This window comes from Emydura macquarii, unplaced genomic scaffold (assembly GCF_026122565.2).
Source record: "Emydura macquarii macquarii isolate MOO-44397 ecotype Brisbane River unplaced genomic scaffold, CSIRO-AGI_Emac_v2 contig_2676, whole genome shotgun sequence".
Lineage (NCBI taxonomy): Eukaryota > Metazoa > Chordata > Testudines > Chelidae > Emydura > Emydura macquarii.
Window position 1 is genome coordinate 18,520,177 of NW_027132813.1, and position 10,853 is coordinate 18,531,029.

Genomic DNA, 10,853 nt, shown 5'->3' on the forward strand with positions numbered 1-10,853 from the left:
AGCAAACCTAGTCTTTAGACTCTTTTCAGAATCTCCACAGATAACTGATTTCTAACAGCAGCATCCTTACATGTCATGCAAGAGAGAGCATAGAGTGCTTGGCTGTTAGCACAGGGCATGCAGCATGGCCAACCCCAAGCACTCCAAAATCATGAGTAAGGCACAAAAATCATGAGATTTGCTTACAAATAATGAGATTTTTAAAACATAATATATTTTAGGTTCATTTTATTTGTCTTCATGTCTAAGTCTTTATGATAACTCTAGTCACATTGTCAAGCTTTTCTCTGCAACTATGAACACAGAGATGCTCATTTAATTGCATGCCTGTAGGAGTTGGGGTTGTAAGAAGAACACTCCTGATAAAATCACAAGAGTTGGCAATACTGGTAGAAGTTAGGACATCTGGGTTCTGCTTCTAAATCTGCCATTGGCTTTTTGTGACCTGGAATAAGTCACTTAATGGCTCTGTGCATCAGTTCTGATGGTTAAAGTAGATTTAAACAGAATGAAAATCTCTCACTACACCAGCCAAGAAGAAGTGGGAGCAATGGAAGAGCTCTGCTTACCCTTTGCTTTGGCAGCCCAGGGGGAGCTGCACTCCCATCCACATGTGAGTAACTTTACTCATGGAAATAGTCCCACTGAAATCAGGCATTTGCAGGATTGAGGCCAGTGCTAGTAATAATGTCCTTTCTACTGCACTGGGTTTGACAGTATTAGTGAATGTCAGCTGCAAGCTCTGGCCACATGATGCATAAAATAAGTAAATATAGCCGCAGGTCTCAGGCTTAGTCTACACTTACCTCCGCGATTCGGCAGCAGTCGATGGGAGTTATGCAAAGTATGCAAAGAACTTGCATAACTCCCGTCTACTTCTGTGCTTCTCTTCTGCGTGCTGTCTTCACTGCACTGCGCCGATGGGAATCGCGTTCCCGTCAATGCAGCGCTACCCCACTTGCGGGGGTGGATTAATAACATTGACTTCTGGATTGACTGAGCGGGTCTTCACTGACCGCTCAGTCGATCCAGATAAGTCGATCTGACGGCGGTGACTTTGCCGCCATCCGTGTAGACATAGCCTAACTCCACATTGTGAACTATAATTTCAGGGCCCAATCTTTCAAACACTTGTACATTAGCTTAACTTTACTACCATGAATAATTCCATTGATTTCAATGGGACTACGCCCAGTAGTAAAGTTAGACACATGCATAATTATTTATTTAATTTATTTTTAAATGTATATTATTTATTAATATATATTAATTATATATTAACATTTATTTTAATTTATTTTAAAAATAATTTATTTACAGGATTCAGGAAGTGGGAGGAGAAGGGAAAGAGACAGAGGGGTGCCTAACTGCACACCTGACAATTTCAGATTTGAAGCTGGCATGCGCAGTTACTGCTAACCACCACTAGGTGATCTCCATCAGTAAAGTTTAAAAAACATAGTGTAACCATAACCAATTATTCTGTTTTTTTTTCTTTTGTTCAGTTTAGATAGTTTGGATTATGTTTTTCCTCCTATAATTACATTTGTGGGAGATTTCTTTCTCTGAATTTATAATCACCTATAAGATCTTTCTTTTACAAAAATATCAAGACCAGAATATTTGCTGTCTGTGATCTTGTTAACATCTTAAAAGGTAAAGCTACAAACTTATAAAATGACAACCTGTACTCTTAAGGTCTAAAATATCCTCTTAATCTGTTGTAAAACATGGAATTAATAGTTATTTTTAATCAGTTTTTGAGAACATCTCCCCTTTAATTAATTTAATTGATTCACTGATTATTTATCCCAGTGTTGATGAACCTGCTCTCTTGGGCAAAATGTGTAAAAGTAGATTATGAAGATAGAAAAGACTCAGAACAAAATACACTTATTAGTGGGTCTCAGTCTTGGTGGAGCCCCATCAGGGGGCACCCCATCAGGGAGATCCCCCATCCTGCAATGTGATCTGCATGGATCTAATTGGGGACTACGAGAAGGAGAGACAAAGGAGGGACTAGGGGAAGGAGAACAAGAGTAATAGTGATAAGAATATATTACATACACTAGCAATGTACATAATTAGATTGATACCAAGTTTTAAAATAAATATTATAAAACAAATATAATTAACACCAGTACTGCCTAGTCTATTGATGAGACTTTTTCAAACAAACCTGTGGTTAATAATCTGTGTTGAAGGCAAGTCAGAAGGTAAGCAAGTGACTTACAAATTTACCAAAGATAAAACAAGATAAGAAGTCAAAATCACACTAGCTAAAGCAAGATTGCAATCCAAATAAGAGCAGATAGAAGAAGAAAATAGGTGAAAGACTGAATATAACAATAACAAAACAATGTGTATAGCTGGAGGAATATATATTTTAGTAAGCAGCGGCAGTTCAACTTCCAGAAACTTATTGTTGTAAACCTCAGAAACATATTTTAAAAAAATAGCTTACTGTTCTTCTAAGAAAAGAAATTGTTTCCAGACTTTGAATGAACCTTAGAATGAATTAAGTCACACATGAGCAAATATATATTAATTCTTTTTTATTAAAGTATCAAAACATAACCTTGAGAATAGAAAACAAATTGTTTTTAATGCTGTTTTAAAGGTTCTCCCGAATAGAGTTGACATTTACTAAACCCATGCAATCCATTGCTCATGTCTAGCCTTTTTAGACATTGCTTTCTTGGGTATATTCAAATTAACTTCAGTACCATAACTTCTGAATTATACTAGCACATATGCGCACGTGCGCGCGCGCACACACACACACACACACACACACACACACACTGTGGAAAGCAGTTATGACTGAACAGATAGAAATAAAAACAGAATATCTTCTGACAAAAGTAGTGGTACCATATTAACATTTGGCATGCTAGTAAATAACATTTATGTTTAACTCAAGCAGCAAAAGCATGACGCCTGCGTCACCAGTAATACATTTAAGAGCAACCGCACAAAATTCCTAAAGACGAGACATGAATTTTGTGATTTTGCCTTTGCTGATATTTGATTCACAAAGGACAAGCCAAGGAGTTTGGTATCTGGATTATGCCTAGATCTATTGCTTCTATGTTACAGAAGTCAAATACTAATGAAAATTCATTTGACAAGTTTATTGAAACACATTCTGTGTCAGACAAACAATGGGCCAAATTTATCCATTGTGTAACTCTAGTTAAGCCAATGGAATTGCATGAGAGGCTCTGTTCTCCAGCAACAGATCTGAGAAACTCTCATTGAAGTCATTGGGAGTTCCACATAATCTGCAACAAGAGACGGGTCCTCAGGACTGAATCTGGCCCAATATGTTGTATTTTATACATTCACTTTTCAGGTACTTGAAGTACATATTTGAAACATGATATAGGACATTACAGTATATCCAGATCTTAGGAAAGTGTATTAAGAAGTTCTATTGCAGAATATAAAAATAAAAAAGGATCAGATATGATAACTGGTTTACCCATCTGGGGCTTGCAAAGTAAGAAGCTGATGGTTGAGGTATCTATTGGTTTAGTCTTTAGACTGAAATTGTATTTTTAACACTGCAGACCTGGTGTAAAATATTATGTACTGTAAGCTCCATTCTTATGGTTTGCTTCATTTAAAATGCATCATTAAGCAGTTAGACACCACTGATTGAGATATGAAATCTCTGGACCCAATCCTGCAAGATGATCAACACCTCCTGTGAGGCAAGGATCAGGCATTTATACTTTTTAAATAGTGGGTCCCAAATAGAAGCATTGAAGTTTAGAAATATATAATATTAGACACCAAAAAGTAAAAATAAAAAAAAACAGTACAACACTTGTGTTTTCAGTTTTGTCTTGTTTGCAATATTTATTAGCTCAACTTCTTAGGAATATTAGTGATAAATAAGGATAATATTTTCTTTTACAGAAAACTGTAAAGATAATATTTAATAGGATTAAACAATCTGAGGATTTCACAGAAATATCAGAATTTAAACACTCATAGCTCTAGTTCTTTAGTTCAGCAGCTCAACTAGTAGTTCAAAACATCTAAGGTTAGATTTTTAAAAAAGTAAAAATAGTTACTCACTACATCGCCAATTTCTAAGCTATTCTTGGATTCTAAACAGCATTTTAGTTGACTGCAATTACCACTCAAACGTGAAAGAAAAATTACTACAATCAGAATTTTCCCCCTGTATAAATCATCTAGCAATAAGAAATAATCCTGATAGGGTGAGAGATTTCAAACCATTGCTCACATGAGTAAGAGCTACCCATGGGACTATGTGTGTGAACAGGATTACTAATACGAGTAAAGGTGTGCAGAATCAGCTGCTAGATGATCTAATGTAATAAGTCTTTTCCATTTCTATTTTCTGTGATACACAGACTTGGGGTTCAATCTTGCAAACCTTACTCAAGCAGAACTCCTAATAAAGTCCCTTCTTGGTTAGTTCCCTCTTCCCAGAAGGTGAAATTCACACCTCTGCAGAAGGCCAGCACAAAATGAATGCATTATTTAAATTACATTTATAGTGTCAAAATAGGGCTTACATGATGTATAGCCCTTGCACCTGCCCTCTCTACAGGGGTGAATTTCACCTAGAATGAATGATAAGTGGGAGTTTTGCCTGAATAAAGATTGCAGGCTCAGGCCCCAAGACATCAGGGAATCATTACATTTTTCAAGTCTATTTTACTGTGTAATTTTGTTTCCATAAAGTGCACCATACATATGGGGCATCATCCATTGGGTGCGCAAAGGCCAAGTGCTTTCCTACTTTTCATGGCAAAATTGCAATTCCTGAAGAACAGTAGTAGGGTTCAAGTTCAGTAAATGCAAAGTTAGCTACATAGATATTTGGCAAGAAACTGACACTTGTCTCACACCTATCAGACTTCTCAGAATCTGCCTCTGGATCACAGAAAAACCCACACAAGTGTTGTGAAAAAAAATAAGTACAATGCTTAGTTTGACAATAAAGTCTTTGCAGCATTTGTTTAAACTACAGTATTTCCCATTATGTATCAATACATTCTTCCAGAAAGCATCATTCTGGAAACTGCAAAATTTAAAAACACTCTGTGTGCTTTCCCAACCAGCAACAAGGAAAGATAGTGTCCATCCAGCACAGCTGTCGGTACAATGTGCATCAGTGGAAGTCATAGAGTTCTAATACAAACATCATGAGTGCAGGCACCGTGCACGAGCAGGGACCTAAAACTTCTGGAGCTGTTGTCTGTAGCTTCTAGGAACAGCAAGTATGACAAGTACTAAAACCTAGAATTGAGGCAAAGGACTCTTCAACTTGAACGAGACCAGATCTTTGGAGGGAAAGAATCACAGCTAAGCCAACATGATCCTTCCTGCTTCACAAAGCAACTTCCCTGCCTAACTGTACTCGACTAATAGGATCCTACAGATACGCATTGAGTCAGATACTCCATGGTTTCTGGTTTTTTTGGTGTAAAGATGCACTATGAGATCTCTTGGTTTGCCTCATCAGTGTCACTTAACCCTGCAATGTTCCTTCTTTGATCTGTTGAATAAAGAGGTTCCTTTCATCCTCAGGTGTCCTCCCGTTCTGTGCTCGGACTATGCAAGTGGGCCTGTGGAGATTGAGCATGTATATCAAATGTTGCTTCTCGTTCTTTAGCTCTTCAATCTGGGCCTTTAGTTCTGCGTTGATAGTTTCCAACTTTTCTGATTCCTAGCCACAGAGCACAGACATAACTATTAAAGTGAGTATTTTACATAGTTAATCACAATGTTATTGTGATGGTTGCTGTTCTTTATTGGTAGCAAACCGTGACGGCTGGGTTAGAAAGAAACTGCCTCCTTAATTAGTCTTATAACCATGTAACTGTACATCACCAGTTTATAATAGTCTAGAGAACAGATTCAGTCAATGGCCCACTTTGCCCTTTAAAGAAACATAACAATGGTCACAAAGCCAAATTCAGTACAGCTACCTGCCAAACATTGCTTTGGCCAAAAGGAATCTTACTTGCCACCACCACAAAAAAAAGAAAGCCATAATGAACTCACTCAGCCAGTCCAACGGCCTCGTGGAAGTTGCAGCAAGTTGCACCCCAGAATCTAAGTCCTTGATTCTAACCTGGTTCCTTGTTCCCAGGCCATCACTGACTTAGAGAATGTGGAGGCAGTCCATTCATTTTGGGGTAGGATGATAAGAAGGAGCACCCTGCTTTTCTCTGATAAGACCCTCTGGCCAACACAAGGAGTGATGTTAATGGGCTCCCTGCACTTTTCTAAAGAGACAGTCACTGATATGGGCCTTTGAGAGACTGCTTAGTACTCTAAATGTACTAAATACTAAATGCTACTAATCACAAACTTGCTAATGGAGAAAGACATTAGTACCATAAAGGGTACTTTGTTCCTAATCTTGCGTCCTCTGTGCTACCATATATAAACACTCTTGTCCATAGGACTCTTATGACATCATGACTTTTTTGCAGTGGCATAAGCTTATGGTATCAATAAGCAATAGTAATAGTAGATAGATTTGTGATTTGTAAGTTACTTCTCTAAAAAGTTCAATCAGGAGTGTTAATTATAAACCAAATGAGATGCAGCTCTAATTTTTTAAGCCACTACATCAGTGATCATTTCTAACTGGAGAGCTGTTTCATAGAGAAATCAAACTTTGGTGCATGGAGCAAGCATAACTTATTAGGATCTATAATGTACATTATATAAAATATAACATTAATTACTCATGTTCCATTTACATTTTCAGATTAGTATTATCCACATATAAAACACTATCACTCACTGAAATTGCAACCATTTTTTTCTTTTCTTTCTGCAGTTATTTTTCATATATCTTTCATTGTTAACCAAATTTGTTCTAAAGATCTCAAAGGTCATTATAGGCATTTGGGCGAAATTCACCCTTGAGCCCTAGGGTTTTGCATAGGCCTTGTGCCAGCTTTGTGCACAGAGGTGAATTTCACCCACTGGTGAATTCAGCTTTCCACTACTCAAGTGAGGTAGCTAAATATCTCCATTTTACAGTTGGAAAAATGAGGCAGAAAGAGGGTAAATGACTTGTCCAAGATCACACAGGAAGCCTGTAGCAGAGACAGGAACAGAGTCCAGATCTCCTGACTCCTAGTCCTGACCTTTAGCCCGAAGACATTGTCCTACTTGCTTAAATAACAGCAGGAGGAAATAGGGTAAGAACATTCAAAGTCAGTAACTTACTTTCTGCAAACATTCTGTTTTCTCCTTCTTTTTGTTTCGGCATTTTGCAGCTGCAATTTTGTTCCTTTCCCTTCTTCTCTTTTTCCTTTCATCTTCTTGGGGTGAAAACTAGCAAGATTCAAGATGTACATACTCAGCATGATACAGTAAATGCAGAATAATCATGTTGATAATTGCTGACTTTTAAAATAATGGTAATACTAAAGGTTAGCACTGATAGGTGTGTTACCAACACAGAGCATCAGCCATCCTAGAGGTATGATTCTGATCTCACAACAGTGTAAATCAAGAGTAACTCCTTTGAGGTCATCAATGTAAAACTGATGTAACAGGTCAGAATGAGGTCTCTGTGTCACATCCTGAAGATGTATTTAAGCCAACATTTTTAAATTAAAATATATACAGATTTTATCCTACTGACTAATGTTTCATTCCCTGAGGTCAGGAGAAGTTTTGTCTGAGTAATAATGATGTGCAGGATCAGGCCCCTAGTCTGGTGGCTGGATAGCAGAGTACTATGCTAGTTGCTAAAATCTACTAACTGTACTCAACCCAGCCAACTTTACACACCCACTGATGCCAGGAGTATGAAGTGGGGATCAATGGTTGTGTTTGGAATTCACAAAGGTTTCCACTCTGCGCTCAATTCTGCCCTCAGGTACTCCAGTGTAAACCCAAAATAACTTTGGCCCTATGGACCAGAGTCTCATCTCACTTGGATTTTACACTGGTATAACTCCATAGATTTCAGTGGAGTTACCCTGAATTATACTAATGTACATGAGTTCAGTCTGGTCTCCTGAGTCTAAGAATGGCACAGCTGGTTTCTTCAGAAGAGGGTGCTGTCATGCTGTGTAGAGCTTTCCTTAGAGCCACCTGGTAGGTTCACAACCAAATAACTGGTTTACAACCAATTAATGGCTATTGAAGCAACTTAAACTATGTCTCCACTGCAATGAAAGGTGTCTTTTTATATTGGGATAGCTAATCTGAGATAGTGATCTTGATGTAAAATCCTAGCGGAGACAAGGCACAAGTTGGTTTTACCACCCTGTAGTGAGCTGAGCAAAGTCAATCTTTCACCTCCCACCTGCAGTTGACCTCAACTAGCTACATCAAAGTTAAACTACAGCTCCAGGTCCCACAGCAAGTCAGTAACGAAGCCAGAAACCGACTAGCCTCTACAGATACTCCCTTCCTTTAATAAGAGAAGTTATTACTTGTGTCAGGCTAAAAATAAACTGGCCCTAACTGAAATGAAAGATGAAATAGCGTTTCATAGTAGCATCTAAAGAAAACAGAAATAAAGAAACACTGGAGCACTGAACACATTGACAGATTTAATTTTAAAGAAAGGTTCCTTACATAATCTGGTGGGTGCCATTAAATGTAGAAAACACAACACAGTTGCAATATGCTTCTTTCCCTTGGAAGAAATTACGATGTCTTTATATCCCGTGATTTGTGTTTAGGCTTTTATCTCACAGCACCTTGTGTAACATTTTCTTGTTCTCCCTTAAATTACCTTGTAAGTGGTATAATATACACTGGGCCAGATCCTCTGCTCAGTGTACGTACATCTACTCCATAATATAAAATACAAAAATTATTCTATAGATGGAGCACTAAGGACTGTCTGTGTTTGAGATTATAACTTTCTTGATCTTTGATATATTTTGTGGTCCATTAAATTAGAACACTAATCAATCAAACAGAAATATTATCAAAGGAATGATACCTCTTCTTTCAGAACAGACATTTCAACAGGTCTTTCCAACACTGTCACTGTATCCAGTGTGGAGGACATCCTGTGGGATAGGCGCTTATTTTGGATGGCAAATCTCAATTCCTCCCTCACCAGGGGGGCTAGGTTTGTGAAATCCTCAAACCCCAGTGACGCTGTAGGAGACAAACAGGGAACAATTGCAGAGGCGCTGACTTCTGATGCAGATACCTGGCCTGGGTGTTGGAGCATCATTTTGCTGAAAAGGAAAAAAAAACAAACCAACATTTCAATAATCTTAACAAGCCAAACAGATGTGGCAGAAGAGAGCTGTATTTTTCATAACTGTGAACCAATCCCTGTATATTTTTTGCATAGGTTGAGACAACATTCTTATGCTATTTATGTATATATGCGTGTGTGTACACACACACACACATTTATAAATTTATTTTAGAGTCTCACGGAAAGGTGTGAAAGTTAACACTGTAGTTCATAATGGTTGCAAAAGAATGGGTACTGTCTACTTTATAAGGACTGATCCTGCATTCGTTAGCAATCCAGACTCCCACTGAAATCAAGCAATGCAGGATCAGGTCCCAAGTGAATGCATCTATATTTAATCAAATTTTAAATTGATGTTTGTTTTTTAGATATTATCTTATTATGCAAATCCATTTTCAGGATCTTTCTACAAAGTCAAATGGCATTGTGAATCCTTCAAGAATGGCAGTGCATGTGGGGACAGGATTGGGGTGGGAAGGAGGAAAAGAGAAGGACCTCTAGAAGGAAAAATGGCAATTGAAGAGGTTTTATTTTAAAATTGTAAAAAGACATAAAATAAATGGATCCCTCATACTAAGGGCTGTAACACCCTATTCGAGCTTGGAAGAAATGGGCCAGATCCTGACCTCAGTTACAACTGTGTAAATCCAGAGTGAATCCACTGGAAGCCTAGATTTACATGAGTGTGATTGAGCAAGATTAGAATCTAGCCCAAAACTGTTCAAACAAAACATAAATTCCTGCAAAGCAGTTTCTAATAAAAGTTGGCACAAGTGTAAAGAACTGTATATAGATTCAGGGATATCAAGCCAGAAGTAGAGTTGGAGGGAAGGAGGAATGCAAAATTTGAAGTATATTTCATTCTTTTGCTCCTATGAAATCTGAAGGTGCAGACCCTTAAAATTAAGGTATTTAAAATGATTAAACATTTATGGCCAGATCCTCCACCAATGTAAATTGATGTAACTGTATTAAGTCCAATGGAACTATGCCAGTTGACACCAGTGAAAGATCTGACCCTTATTTTTAAAAAATTGATAAAATTCAGATTATTTTACCATATTGTATTTTCTACTTCCTCACAGGATGCAGTCAACTGTATGTCTTGTAGTCAGGGGTCACTGCAGTATAGGGTGGCCAGATGTCCTGATTTTATAGGGACAGTCCCAATATTCAGGGCTTTGTCTTATATAGGTGCCTATTACCCATCACCCCCGTCCTGATTTTTCACATTTGCTATCCGGTTACTGTACTGCAGTATTACCTGTTCTTGAGTCCTATGGTAATTATAGTAAAATCAGTTGCAATTAACTCCCTAGCAAATAAGTAGATAACTGCCTCAGGGCATCTGTGTACATAAGTGAAGGCTCCATGTAGTCAGCCTAGATTTGTGCACTCACCTTTAAGTCAGTTCTATAACTTTGCATCTTTGGGTGGTGGTGCTGAAGATTATGCACCCTACAAAAGGCCAGATTCTGCTCTCAGTTATCTAGAAATTTCCTCTAGATTTACACTGGGGTAACGGAGATCAGAATCTGGGCCACAGCTAAGTATTTGTAAAAGGGAAATACAAAAACCTAATGTTAGTGAGTTACCAATATGTAGAATTCCCTTG

The 10,853-nt window shown here is 37.8% G+C and overlaps 1 protein-coding gene across 2 annotated transcripts; it reads right to left on the minus strand.

Moving 5' to 3' along the window:
• Window positions 1-2,540: 2,540 nt before the first annotated feature.
• On the minus strand, window positions 2,541-10,433 carry ATF3 (activating transcription factor 3). 2 transcript variants are annotated; one of them, XM_067564996.1, is made up of 3 exons: window positions 8,969-9,212; window positions 7,231-7,338; window positions 2,541-5,710 (listed from the first exon to the last, which is right to left on the minus strand). In XM_067564996.1, exons 1-3 carry the CDS (start codon window positions 9,206-9,208, stop codon window positions 5,513-5,515), a joined length of 546 nt encoding a protein of 181 aa, XP_067421097.1. In that variant the 5' UTR covers window positions 9,209-9,212; the 3' UTR covers window positions 2,541-5,512. The 2 variants fall into 2 exon arrangements, with proteins under 2 accessions (XP_067421097.1, XP_067421096.1); XM_067564995.1 differs by having other exon boundaries at window positions 5,535-5,733; window positions 8,969-10,433.
• Between the last annotated feature and the right edge of the window lie 420 nt (window positions 10,434-10,853).